The sequence below is a fragment of the Schistocerca gregaria genome, chromosome X (assembly GCF_023897955.1).
Source record: "Schistocerca gregaria isolate iqSchGreg1 chromosome X, iqSchGreg1.2, whole genome shotgun sequence".
NCBI classification, from domain to species: domain Eukaryota; kingdom Metazoa; phylum Arthropoda; class Insecta; order Orthoptera; family Acrididae; genus Schistocerca; species Schistocerca gregaria.
Window position 1 is genome coordinate 373181616 of NC_064931.1, and position 14740 is coordinate 373196355.

The 14740-nt window shown below is 43.5% G+C and overlaps 1 protein-coding gene across 2 annotated transcripts in view; it reads right to left on the minus strand.

The window, feature by feature from the left end:
* Nucleotides 1-681: 681 nt before the first annotated feature.
* Nucleotides 682-14740, minus strand: part of LOC126299133 (speckle-type POZ protein-like) — a 97457-nt gene continuing 83398 nt past the window's right edge. For both annotated transcript variants that reach the window (XM_049990879.1, XM_049990878.1), the window contains exon 3: nt 682-2328. In XM_049990879.1, coding sequence (XP_049846836.1) covers nt 1845-2328 — 484 coding nt within the window. In that variant the 3' untranslated portion in view covers nt 682-1844. The remainder of the gene's footprint in view (nt 2329-14740) is intronic.

Here is a 14740-nt window from a genome sequence, read left to right on the forward strand (position 1 = left end):
CGATGACACCCATTTAGGTTCTTCATTGATCCATTCACTCAGTTTTTTTGTTACAGAGGGTAGCTAACCTAACCGAACACGCTGAGCTACAGTGCCGGCAGCTAAGCCACCGAGGACACAGAGGATAGCGCGACTGCACGGATTTATCTCTGGCACGCCTCCCGCGAAACCCACATAATCAACGTATTGTCCCGCACTACATTCGTAGTGCTCCCGCCCATTATACTCATTACTCGCGGCGCGTTGGCGATTCCCGTAAGAGTTCGGGCACTGTTTGTGCATTAGCACAGAAGAAGAAGATGGTCAAGTGGCCGGTGAGCCTTAACTATATATATACTAAGATGGTATCTGTTCTTTCGGACAAACAGAGCCCGAGGAGCTCTTACGGGAATCGGCAACGCGCCGCGAGTAATGAGTATAATGGGCGCGGGCACTACGAATGTATTGCGGGACAATACGTTGAGAATGTGGGTTTCGCGGGAGGCGTGCCATAGATAAATCCCTGCAGTCACGCTACTCTGTGTCCTCAGTGGCTCAGGTGGGTAGAGTGTCTGCCATGTAAGCAGGAGATCCCGGGTTCAAGTCCTGGTGGGGGCACACATTTTCATCTGTCCCCGTTGACGTATGTCAACGCCTGTAAGCAGCTATGTGTGTCCATTTTATTGTGAAACTCCACACAGCACAGTCGTTAACACACTATAATACGCGACACGTGGTGACTATGTGTGGTGTGTGTACTGTAAGACCTTCCCGTACACACACCAGCAGATTATTTGACTTGTCGCTCTAGCGAAGTAGACGAGTGTCAGCAATATGTCTCGTGGTCTTATCGTGGCGTGCTTATCTTCTGCTGTTAGGTCAGACGATAGAAATGCCACTTGCACGCTTAGAGTAGCAGATTGACGGTGACCAACTTTAAACAGAACTTGATTAATTTTCATACACATTTATTAAAATAATAAAAAGCATAGACATTACGTAACTTGATTCTGGATGCTGTTTACAATTGACAATCTGAAGTTCCTTTGGTCTTGATACGTTAATCTTATTCTCACATATCTCTGATACTTGACAAAGTGTCTAATCATTTATCTTCATGGCTTTGTACAGGAATATGGTAATCTTATTAGGCACAGACTGAAACTTGACTATAGACTGGTACAGACTAATGCAGACTGGTACAGACTGGTGTAGATTGACTGATCGGAGGTCTGTACAATCGTTTAATACCTCGCGCATTCAGATATCACTGCACGAGTGTGATCCGCGAGCAGAAAAGGTCCTACGTTAGCAGCAATCTCATTGGCTGCGTTACATATTAATACGCGGATCGACGGAGCAGAATTTGGTCCATCTCTAAGGCAGCGCCATCTCGTAGTGCGGAGACGGACGAGCGCTACGGCTGCGTTGTTGTGGTTAGCAGGGCGCGCTCTAGTGGGGAAGTTGTGTACGCACTGGCTACGCGGAACTATGTACACGACACCTTGGTCCACTGGCACCCGCCATAAATTTGTGCACCAATCATTAAAAAGTTGCGAGTACCACAGCTCGTGGAACGAATTAAGAAAAGGTCTCTACAATACCAAATACTCATATTGTAATGAAAAAAACGTCCCTAATTAGAGGACCAAAGGATCCAATGAGCGTCCAGCTACCTCACAAAGTGTATAGTAAATTGTTAGATAGATATAAACATGTGGGTACCTATCACACACCGAGAATAAACTCCAGCCTTGTGGTCCACTACTGACCATAAAAAAAAAGAAAAAGAGAGGTGTCCGGTAAGTTTCGTCGCCTCAGTGTAAAGCTCCACTCAACACAGTATAATACGCGACACATGGTGACTATGTGAGGATGTTGACGACTTCGCTTCTGCCGTAGCGCGCGGCCAGGTCGAACGGCGTCTTGCCGGAGTGGTCGGTGGCGGTGGGGTCGGCACCGAGCTGCAGCAGTGCGCGCACCACTTCCGCGTGGCCCAGCTGCGCGGCGCAGTGCAGCGGTGTGCTGCCCGACGCCCCCGGTGCGTCGAGGTGCGCGTGTGCGGCCGCCAGTAAGCAGGCGGGCGAGACGCGCCGCATCCAGGCCGCCTTGTGCAGCGGCGTGTCGCCGCAGCGGTCCCGCGCGTCCACGTCGGCCCCGGCGCGCAGCAGACTCGCCACGACCAGCTCGTGGCCCAGCGCCGCAGCGCAGTGCAGCGCCGTCCAGCCAGCCGCGTTCCGCTCGTCCACCGGCGCGCCCGCGGCCAGCAGCCTCCGCACGTCCTCCGCGCTGCCTCGGATCGCCGCCTCGTGCAGCTGCGGCATCCTGTCCGACGACTCCTGCGCCGACCTATGGGAACACCAATCTGCTCTAACGTTTGCAGTAACTACTAGAGACAGAAGCTAGACAGGAAGAAGAACGGGGGCTTAATGTCCCGTCTATGACGAGTTTCCTAGAGTGCGCACGGTAGCGGAAGCAGGTTACCCGGACACTGGATGACAGCGTGAGACAGCTGGAAACAGAGCGAAGGATATCGACTTGTTGCTGTCCGGCTCACTACACTGCGGTAACGGCAGCGCGTGCACGCCGGTTGGTGTGTGGTGTTTCTCAATCGATTTTAAAGAAAGTATTAGATAAAAAAATTATTTTTTTCGCATCTTACAGTTCATTCGTCGCTTTCCTATCGTTTTCGTTAATCATAGTAGTTATTGCAATATTTCAAAACTAATTAACCTGCCACACGAAATTCGAATAGTTTGCAATGAAAAATAGGAGTCTCTATGCCTATAGGTTTGGTTCATGTTAAGTCACACATTGTTGCGCGCGAAATGTAAATAACATATTAAATTTTTCCTTAAACTTGGGAGGAGATCATATTTATGTCTCTTCTCCAGAAAATTGAACTATGTGGCGCACTCACTCTTTCCCGCGTGCGCAAATCGGACAGCTATTCGTAACATATGTCGTATCTCATAAACTGTTTATGTTTCCTTGTAAGAGGTATTCTCCGTTACTAACCATCATTTTATGGAGGACTGATGTGGGCATAGTATAGTTTCTGAACTGTGATCGGGTGTGGACAGTGGACGCTATACATCTCTGGAAAGTTATATTGTGCGTGTATCTGTCCACTTCTAAGAAAAAAAAAATTACCGAGCTGTACTTGTCAGATCAAATGAAAGGAGAACAACTGTAACTTCATGCAATTAGAAGTATCAGAGTTCAAGAATTGAGAAACCGTACTGAGGGATATTTGTGAAGGGAAGAGATATAAGATGCGTAAGATCAATACGCGCTCATTAAGACACATTTGAACCGCAGTTGGACGTCAACAGAAATTTACCATATGTTACGTAAAGGAGGAATATCGAGTAGCAAGTCGGATCACGGATTAAACACGAGATGGATCTATTTGAGACTGCGCCAAGAGGCACAAGCCCTGACGGTAAAGGGAGCTTTCCACTATACGTAAGTGGTAACATCGTGTGGAAACCTATAAGAGAAATCGAACATTAAAGTGTTTACGTGTTTGAGGAGCCAGCGAATGGAACTATCCCGAACGGATCTTATAGAAGGTCAGCCGCGACTTAGAACGGTATATAAGCAAGAGATTCTGAGAGCAATGGGCATAGCGGAATTCAGTTTAAGATTAAACGGAAAAGTGTTGGGTAAGCAGACTTTCCATGTATTACGCAAGGGAACAGATGTTCCATATGATGGACTATTAGGAAGAGATTTTCTACAACGGCAGAGAGCTATAATCGATTACCACAGGAGACAACACAGAGTGAATGGGCATGACATTCCGTTAGTAACAGAACTAGAAGGACAGCAAGGCAGGGCCAAGGGCACGTTACCACGACGATATCGAGCTGAGTACGGCACGTTAAGGTCACAGCATAGAAGGACACCAGATCTAGAGCTCCCGCAACGCAAACTTAGGGAAATAATCGGACCTAGGGAAGAAAGAGTAATGATAATTAGATTAACTAAACACACACACACAAAAAAAAAGAAATCCCGAGGGAGGAGATGTAATAATACCGAAACAAGAAGTACTTAAAGGTATGTACATTCCAGAAGCAATAGTGAAAAACATTCAAGGGAAATGTATTATTAATATGTTAAATGCTAATGAAGTAAAATGTGATGTGAGTTCTGTATGCTTAAGCACAGAACCATTATATGTGGAAGCAACAGTAAGGAGGGTAAATGAAACGCCGGAATAGGCAATGGATTACAAGAATCGTACTGTACAGGTTAGAGACCCATTACGAGTGGGTGATTTAAATGAGGAAGAGAAATATGAAGTGAAAAAACTGTCTAGTGAGTACTGTGATGTCTTCCATTTAAAAGGAGATAAATTATCATTTACAGAGATGGGAGAACATAGTCTTCCGATACTGCCAGAGCATGCAGGAAGTGTAATCAATGTCAGACCATATAGAATACCAGAATCATAGAAAGAAGCATTACGAGAGTACGTAGAAAAAATGCTAGCAGACGTTATTATTGTAGAAAGCCAAAAACAATGGAATGCGCCGATTCCATTAATCCCGAGGAAAGTAGATGCCTTGACGGATTATCGTAAAGTAAACGGGATTTCAGTAGGAGAAGCATTCCCGATCCCGAATACATCTGAAATATTAGGCATCTAGGACAACCAAGTACTTTTCCAGATTGGATTTAGCCAGCGGATATCACCAGATAATAATGGAGACCAAAGACATGGAGAAAACAGCGTTCAGCGCTAATTATCAACATTATAACAGAATGCCTATGGGTTTAAAAGGAGCGCCTAGTACGTTTCAGAGATTAATGAACGTAGTGTTATCAGAATTACAAGGAACCAAGAGTTTAGTGTATTTAGACAACGTAATATGTTATGGAAGTTCGCTAAAAGAACATAATGAAAAAATGGTTCAAATGGCTCTGAGCACTATGGGAGTTAACTTTTGAGGTCATCAGTCCCCTAGAACTTAGAACTACTTAAACCTAACTAACCTAAGGACATCACACACATCCATGCCCGAGGCAGGATTCTAACCTGCGACCGTAGCGGTCGCGCGGCTCCAGATTGTGGTGCCTAGAACCGCTCGGCCACTCCGGCCGGCACATAATAAAAAATTACGAGAGATTTTTGATAGATTACGTGAACACAGGCTAAAGTTACAGCCAGACAAGTGTGAATTTTTACGAACCGAAGTCATATTTTTGGGGCATAAGATAACAGATGAAGGAGTACAGCCAGATGAGCGGAATGTAGAAAAGGTAAAGAAATTCCCAGTACCAAAGACAAAGAAGGAATTGAAAGGATATCTAGGTCTCGTAGCATACTATCGCAAATTTCTAAAGGATTTCAGTGAAATTGCAGCACCTTTACATAAATTATTAAAGGATGACGAACAATATGAATGGGGAAGGGCACAGCAAGGAGCATTGGAATAATTAAAAGAAAGATTAATCAATCTTCCCATTCTGCAGTATCCTGATTTCGACAAACCTTTTATTATTACGACAGACGTAAGTGGAATAGCACTTGGTGCAATACTGTCACGAGGGAACATTGTAAGCGACCTACCGTACGCCTCCAGAACATTAAATAAAGCAGAAAGAAATTATCCAGCCACTGAGCTGAAATGTTAAGCATTAGTATGAGCAACGAAACAACTTCGACCATATGTGTATGAAAGAGAATTTAAAATAGTAACAGATCACAAGCCTTTAACATGGTTTTTTGTGTGAAAGATCCATCATCCAGGTTATTAAAATGGAGATTAAAATTAGAAGAATATACATACGAGATTGTATATACGCCAGAAATATTAAATGCCAATGCAGTTGACTTAAGCAGAATAAGGTACAGCGATGAAGATGCACAGGTAATCGAAAACAAGAACCAGTTAGAAGAATAAATGAGGACACGGCATTAAATGAAGACACCACAGAGCTAAGCGAGGAACAAAAGGCCGGCATTATGAAGAAAGTACATGACACTCCATTACGTGGACATCAAGGAATACAGAGAACACTGGATCGTTTAAAAAGATATGGTACATGGAAAGGAATAAAGAAAAGATATTGAAAAGAATATTAGAACATGTGATAAATGCCAAAGGAACAAATTTACGCAGGGAAAAACAAAAATGCCATTAGTTATTACGGATATGGCAGAAACAGTGTTTGATAAATGTTATATGGATGTAATTGGTCCATTAGACAAAACCATGGAAGGGAACAGATATATTTTTACATTTTAGGACGATTTAAGCAAGTTTACAGAAGCAATTCCAACAGAGAGACAAGATGCGGTCACAATAGCCGAGAAGTTCATAGAAGAAGTTATTTTGATGTTTGGTATTCCTTCACTATTATTGACAGATCAGGGATCAAATTTTCTAAGTCAAGTGTTCAAGAGAATATTTAAATTATTAAGGATAAAGAAGATACAAACGACCGCATTTCATCTGCAGACAAATGGAGCATTGGAACGAACGCACAGGACCTTAGTAGAGTATCTAAGGCACTTCATCAAGGAAGATCATAGTGACTGGGACAAGTGGATATCGTATAGTTGTTTTGTATTTAATACAACACCACACAGCAGTACACAGGCTATGCCCTGTTTGAATTAATGTTCGGAAGAACAGTGAACGTACTAGGAATATTGCAAAAGGAGACAGCCACAACAGGATATGATTACGACGATTATGTATACAAAGTAAAATCTAGGATGCAAGAAGCGCAACGAGTAGCGAGAGAAAAAATAAGAGAGACCAAAGAAATAGGCAAGGTGCATTATGACAAAACAGAGCATCAGAGAGCTTTTCAAATAGGCGACGGAGTGTTATTGCATGACGAAATAATACGACGTGGGAGATCAAAAAACTTATATTCTCAGTTGAGAGGCCCATATGAGATAGTGAAAGTGGAACTGCCCAATATAATCATATAGACGAAAAGGGGAGAGGAATTGAACGTGCGTGCAAATAGATTAAAACCATATTACTAAAGAAGCTAGACAGGTAACATCAAGATTTGTATTACAGACCCATCAGGATGGCATCAATCCTAATGACGTGGATTCTAATCATCATCAATGGATGGTTGGTTTACAGTTGCCACGGGCAAGGAAATATGGATGGACTTGTGAAGATTGATCAGATAAGAGTATCACCAGGAATATATTACCATCACTGAGGCGACGTTGAAATTACGAGTACAACATGGAAATTGGTAACATATGTAAATCTGAAAACGTTAGATGACAAATTTCACGCTGTACAAAGAGTAGGATTAAAAATTATACAGCAGTGCAAAGAGAGACTGGAACAGTTAAACATTAGTTAAGTAGAGTGTAATATGTTGACTAACGAGTTTACGCACCAAATTGAGCAATTGAAAGAAACCAAGTCCCTCATAAATCAATTAACCAGATCTGTTACTATACACCGATAAGGGGTGCTAACATCCTCGACATAGGAGCATATGGCGAAATCTTGTGTACTTGGATGGGCGAGAACTCGGCTAGCTCCATTCATTCACTAGACGCGGAATATAGCGGTCTACTTCCGGTCAGCTGCAGATTAAGTCGGTAATGGTGTTGCAGGGCGGGCTGGTCAAAGACAGTGTGTGGAGACTTTTTAGTCACTAATTTTAGCCTAAGACGGCAAGAATGCTCTGTGACTCCCACCCGCATAGAGATAGATCGTAAATTATGCACTATGCTCAAGGTGCTAGAAATTTTAAGAGCACTGTCTGGTATATTTGATGATGTGTGTGTTCGACAATTAACAATTAATGGGCGTACTGCACTGTCATCTATCTACATTCGCAATGATACTCGCAATGTGGAGAAGAGGTGGTTTAGCTATGATACTGAAAGTGTGAAACATGCTGGCACATCATTGGTTGGTGTTGAAATTACAGTAAATTTTCTAAAATTGTTCACACTGTCAACTGTTATGCTTATTATTTCAGTATATCGGCGCTCTCTTTTCCATCCCATCTGTCCACTGACACACTGTTGGTTACCACATAATGATTGACTGACAATGCTTGCTTGAGTTGGAGAAAGAGTTTTGTGGATAGGTGACATCTTCTGGGTATGGCTAGCACCAAAACAGTAAAAACAGTACATAAGTGTAATATGAGGAATCAGCCGAAACGGAACACAGAGCCATCAGCTCTTCCGTCACTGTGACAGATGAGTTTAAATGTAGAAGTAGCCTAGTTGACCTATCTTCCCTCCAAAATTCAAACTTTCCACCACGGGGGGCTTGGCAGGTGTGGGGGGGGGGGGGAGGGGGGGGCACTTTCCCGCTATCATGGGTAATGGTACTCGCTTCATCAGCTGACGTGGCAGTAGCGCTCTTGAATATCGTCAATCGCGTCACAGTGTCTAGTTTTCTGCAAGAGGCTGTCGATCAGAACGTGTTAATGTCAGCTTAGAACCTGACACAGACCTCGAAGTTGTGGCGGAAAAACAAAACGTATGGCAGTGTACAAAGCGTGCTAGAGCAGGGGGGAAAAGAACGTTGTTTCAAACAGCTACACGGGGTCACAGGAAGCGTCTCTTGCGATTTACAGTAAAGTCTATGGGATACAGTCGTCCTCCTACTGTACAGGTGATGAAACTTTAAACTGGTCTGTGCAGTTGATCAATACCTGTATATTTAGTAGGATTGTCACATGTGCTCGATGCCAGCATGCAGATGGTATTTGTTTTTTATATATGGGCACAGAGATATGCGGTAAGAATCTTATCAAGTTCTATATTGGATGAAGTTAGTGGAGCTTTTATATTTCGTAATTTTTCTCTGATAGATGGTACAGAATAATGATGATAGCATGTTGGCCTGATAGACATGAATGGGACCTGAGGGATGTAGCTCTGCTTTGGACTGTAGTATCGGTATGTCGTTTGGCTACGCACCATGATGCGCCCATTTCCACCGAATGGTCAAAACACGGACCTGTCGCACTAACTCTGGTTGCTCTGTTTCTACACGGGTTGTAGAACGTGGTGGATATGACTTTCTCCAACTTCTATCCAGTTCCAACTTAAATTGGAACGATCATATGCGCAAAGCTGAGGAAATGGCAGCAGTCACAAGATGCGTAGGTACTGATTAAAACCACATTGGAATTTTACTGTAGCAGACAGGTTCGAGAAAGGTGATTCGTTTCAAGATACGAGAGTGCCAGAAATATGATTCACTAGTGTTTCTGTAAGGTGACTCGGTTAGAGATATGAGAGTGCCAGAAACATGATTAGAGGACTTCCCCATAGGATCCAATGCAGGTATGTGGTTGAATGGAAAGACTTGATTCCAAATCATAGACATCATTTCTAGCAGATAGCGTAAAACTAGAGATATGAAAAGCTAGTGTATATTTCTATCTCAATCAGCACACCATCACCACAGTTAGTCATCTCCTATAACTCAGTGGATATATTGCAGAACCTCTGACATGGTATTTAGACAGAATACAATACAAATACTGGAGAAATATCTAGTGGCGGCGGCGTGGCGGGGGGTGGGAGGGGGGTGGGGTGGGGTTGCAAATAGTGGTTTCATACCACATTCCTTAGCCGAATCACTTTCAAAATACAGCGATTTCATGACGAGGTCGCATCATGGTCTACGTGTAACCAGACTGCTGGTCTGATAATATAAACTCCTACTACGATCACCGTCTCGGTCTTTGTCTGGAAAAATCACGTGATTCGTAGGTAATGCCATGTGTGGGTTTATAAAGCTGGTATAGCTTTTAGCATGGAAACTTGTGTGCACATGTAGAACCAAGACCGCTTGTGACAAAACATACAGTAGTTGTTGCGATCGGGTTTTTTAACGTCTGGCGGTCTGTAAGACGATTATACCTCTCTTTCTAAGACACGGTGGTAGAACTCGCAAGAAAAACTTATGAGACATGTCCACCCATCGTTGATTTTCGGTCAGTATTATTTCGGATCGCCAGCGATCAGTTAGTGGTAGGGGGTGCGTGATAGGTTTGCCTTGAGCATCAGGCTTATAAAGTATGTATATATGAAGATGGTATCTGTTCTTTTGGAATTGTCCGAAAGAACAGATACCATCGGTGATGGTGCAGCTCGTTAGAATGAAATTACAATGAAATGAATACCCTTAGCTGCATACAGGCGTTGATATAAGTCAACGGAGAGAGTTGAAATTGTGTGCCACGACCGAGACTCGAACCCGGGATCTCCTGCTTACATGGCAGACGCTCTATCCATCTGAGCCACCGAGGACACAGACTGCAGGGACTTATCTCTGGCACGCCTCCCGTGAGACCCACATTCGCATCTTATTGTCCCACACTATATTCATAGTTCCCCTGCCCATCATACTCATTACTCGCGGCTTTACTGCCGATTCCCATATGAGTTCAGGCACTGTTTGTGCATCCACACAGAAGGAGATGGTCAAATGGCCGGTGAGCCTGAACTATATGTATATGAAGGTGATATCTGTTCTTTTGGACATTCTCTATTTTTTAGAGTTTCTGTGTAAATGTCTTCGCAGACGTGACAACTTTCTAGTTGGTCAGTGGTTTACAGCACGCTCCACCTAGCTAAACTTTCGAGTTTTTAGAGAAATAATTTCCAGTCTATATCTTCGGAATTGTGTTAAACGAGCGATCGGTAGGGTGTGACTGATATCGAGAAGTACCGCGAAAATGGTATAATATTATGGCAAACCATGCGAAAATACATGTGTTCTTGTAATCCCAGAATCTGGATATGGGTGTAGAAAAGCAAGCAAGCAGGCAGGTCTGGACCAGAAACAGTAATGTATTTGTGCCGAGGAGGAACTAATCCGAATTTGCAGAACAGTTCTGAGAGTGACTTCGGTCCACTGAGGGCGCTCTGGTCACCCTTCTGGGGTGGATGACCGCCGACCTCGCAGGGAGCGTATGCAAAGAGTGTATACGGTGCTGTCTGACTTTGCTATATATGTACGAATGATGTAAAACGGCTGATTTTGTATGGTGCAGGATACGAATTGTATGTTTATTATATCGACACGATGCACAGATATATATTGATCGGTTGGAGATCTCTTTCACATTCTAATACTCAAGCTCCTGTCCTCAGTGGAGAGCAGTGTAATTGACTAGAGTCTTTCCGTATTTGATGATCTATAGGCCACTTTGCATGGTTTAATTGTCAGTGCAATGTGGGGATCTGTACAAAATATAGTCATAATGCTCTATTCATTCACAAGAAATCCTTTGTGCCACGACGTAGGAGTGTCTGCAAACTGATTCGATCAAGATGGAGGCAAGTTATGTAGAGAAAGTTCTGAGAAAGCAAGTGTTCAAAGACGAATTGAAGCAGACCATTCATATCTGCCGTCACTTATCTGCAACTGTAGCATTAGGACATGTCCAGACCTGCAGCTGTTGGATACGGAAAATTCTGGCCATTTTTTTCTCTTCTGTAAGACAGTACTTCATTGAATAATTGTTCTGATTTCCCCCCATCTGTGCTTAGACAGTGCTCTCTTTCCAAACAACAAGAATGCTTTTAAGATTAATTGTGTTTTCACGAGCGTGCACAGGCTTTTAGCGGTGAGAACGTTCAACGTTTCTGAGATGTATATTGATAGAAGGACAAACATTTCTTGCGATGCGTCAGCCACGCTGGGTACACGTGTGTGGCTAGATGCAGCTCTCATGTCCCATTAGAATCCCTAGGAACAATGCACGCTGTGCTATTCTGTGACGTCAGTATCCACAGGTATCGCATCAGCAATGGTAAACACACGTGCTGCCAGAAGCGTCTCGCGTATTGGGACTGGCGTGAGCGCGCCTTAAAGTTCTATGACGTCAGTATAACACTCGAAGAACTGTAACTATATTCCCGAAAATAGACCCAACTTTCACCTGCTAATTGTAGGCAGCAGCAGCGTGAGAGCGATGGCTTGTGCTGGCTTGCATCTGATGGTGGCTCACATCGACGTCGACGTGTGCGTGCCCTTGAAGCGTCTGTGCACTGCAAATAGGTCTGGTCATGTCTGCAACGGTGCCTAGGTGATCATGTATTTCAACAGGAATTTCTCAGATGTCAAGTATGAAAGTGATGCCGCTGTCTCATGCTTGTGGGATCCAAACAGACACCTGTGCATCGCTTGACAGTTGATGGATTCATCGCCACTTCGCGGGGCCTGCCGATGCACCCGGACTCCAGCGTCAGCATCGGGCATCAGTGCACAGGATTTGCTTTTTATTAGCGATCTTTTGTTTAAACTATATTCCATCGATTTCACCGACCAATAGGATGCTCTGAATTAAGAAAAACTACCCCATACATGTGAAGAATACCGATTTAATTAATTTGCATAAATTTTTTTATATCAACAGGGTATCAGCAGTACAATAGTTAAGGGGCAGGTGTGTGTGTGTGTCAGTGAGTGACATGGAGCAGAAAAGCAAGTTCAGTGCAGAGCACTACGTTAGTTTGAATAGTTTTTATGTAAAATGTAGTACAATAATTTAAGGGGGGGGGGGGGTGAGAAAGAGGAATGCGCCAGAAATGTCGTTCAAAAGCATGTGATAATCGAAAAGTGTACCAGAAGATGGTAGGAGGACATAACTAATTTCTTAATTTGGTATCAAAGGCAGTACAACAGTTTAAGGAAATGGGGGTGACTTGGAAACCACTTAACAGAACAATAGGTTAAGTGCCAACAAAAGCCCAAACATTAGGTTAAGACACCCAGAGTACAGTGCCAAACATTAGGTTATGCAACATGAATGCCCCATGTAACTGCTTCTTACAAGACCTATATGTTTCCAATCAGCAGAGGATGATGAGCAAGAGAAATCCAACCCCACAAACTGAATTTTTTATAAATAAACAATATACCTTTGAATTTCCTGTTATGAGATCCTTCCTCTCCACCAATTTCCATAAATTCCATACACTGTCTTGAATCAACTAAATTGTTTAAATAAACAATATTCCACACAATGTCTAAATTGTTTAAACAATATTTCATACACTACAATCGAATTCCCTCCAAATGATCGATCAACTGAGTCTTTTTCCCGCCAGTTCCTAGGAAGAGGTGGTGGTCGGATGACTTAGGTTAGTAGAGGTAGCCCAAGTGCCCTTTTTTCCCGCCATTTTCTTAGATTAGTGGGGATAGCCATGGTGTGCTCCATTGTACTGATGGAATTTGAACTTCCCTCCATTTTCTGGAGGAGGGAAGACGAAGGGGTTTACCAGAGGGTGAGAGGTTAATTAATAGTTCAATTTAATTAAGTAGCCAATCAAACTGATGAGGGTGAGAGGGGCTATTCCAATTACTCAGCCCTGAAAGTGTACCTGTAGCAGCAAGGGGGAGGGGGTGGGTTGGAGGTTTCCTGAGGGGGAGGGGAGTGGGAGGGGGTGGGGGAACAATAGGTTATGTGCCTGTCAATCAAAAGGAAGGATCCTTTTAGGAGAACAATAGGTGAAGTACCTGTCAATCAAAGGAGAACAATAGGTTAAGTACCTGTCAGTCAAAGGAGAACAATAGGTTAAGCATCTGTCAACCAAAGGAGAACAATAGGTTTGCCTCTGAGTGCATACCTGCCCCTGATGTAGGCAACCTGCACTAACAGAATGCGCTGATGCCCCTGTAGACCCCCTACTATCGCCGTCTCATGACTCTCACCTCACTGCAGCGATACGTAAAAATTTATGCCGGACTGGCTGCCCGTGGACACCAATTACATTAGAATTAATTTCAGACGGCTGTCAATCGTTATTAACGACTGTTCACCGAGACATGCAATTAAATAATACCTATGTTTTACTTTTAGATTGTAAACATGAATGAAAATTACACGAAAACTCCTGCAGTGTGTCCCGTAACAGCTGTTTCTGTTGGAAGTGGAGTTGATTTATCAGCTGAAAGACCCATAAAAGAAACATTAAGAAGTAAAGTAAAATTGTTGCAAGGAAAAAAAGGAAAATTAAGAAAAAAATCGCTTCAAGGAAAAACCGATATTTGCAAAAGGCGAAGTAGCTTCATTGTTCAAAAATGGTTCAAATGGCTCTGAGCACTATGGGACTCAACATCTGAGGTCACCAGTCCCCTAGAACTTAGAACTACTTAAACCTAACTAACCGAGGGACATCACACACATCCATGCCTGAGGTAGGATTCGAACCTGCGCCGTAGCGGTTGCGCGGTTGCAGAATGAAGCGCCTAGAACCGCTCGGCCACACCGGCCGGCAGCTTCATTATTATCTGAAGCTAAATGCAGTGGCAGTTCTCAGCCTGCAGATGTTAACAGCACAGTAGTGAATTTAGAAGTTTATATGATGAGTTTTTCACTACCGATTTATCACAACTTGCTTCATTAGTGTTATCTTTCGCAAAACTTCTCATTTATTACGGTTCATTAATTCTCTTTCGTAAGAATGTCAATTCGAGCCTTAGTAGTACAGGTAAGCAGCTACCGTTTCGCGTTTACAGCGTTTCAATATTGCGTCGAGCGCAACGCTTCACTTCATACAGGTCAATGGAGCCGCCCTCTCGTTTCCTTTCTGTATGCTTTCTGTTCTGCGGTATGACTTCGCAGGTAGCGGCGTATTGATTTGAAAATCTCGGCTGTCTTCGGCCAGTGTCGGTCGACATCGGAATCTGCCAATATCTGTGTTACTGTAATCGCAGTCTTACAGCAAGGCCCGCACATTTGCACAGGCTTTCTTGGCTGCAGCCAATGGGTCCGCACTACGACG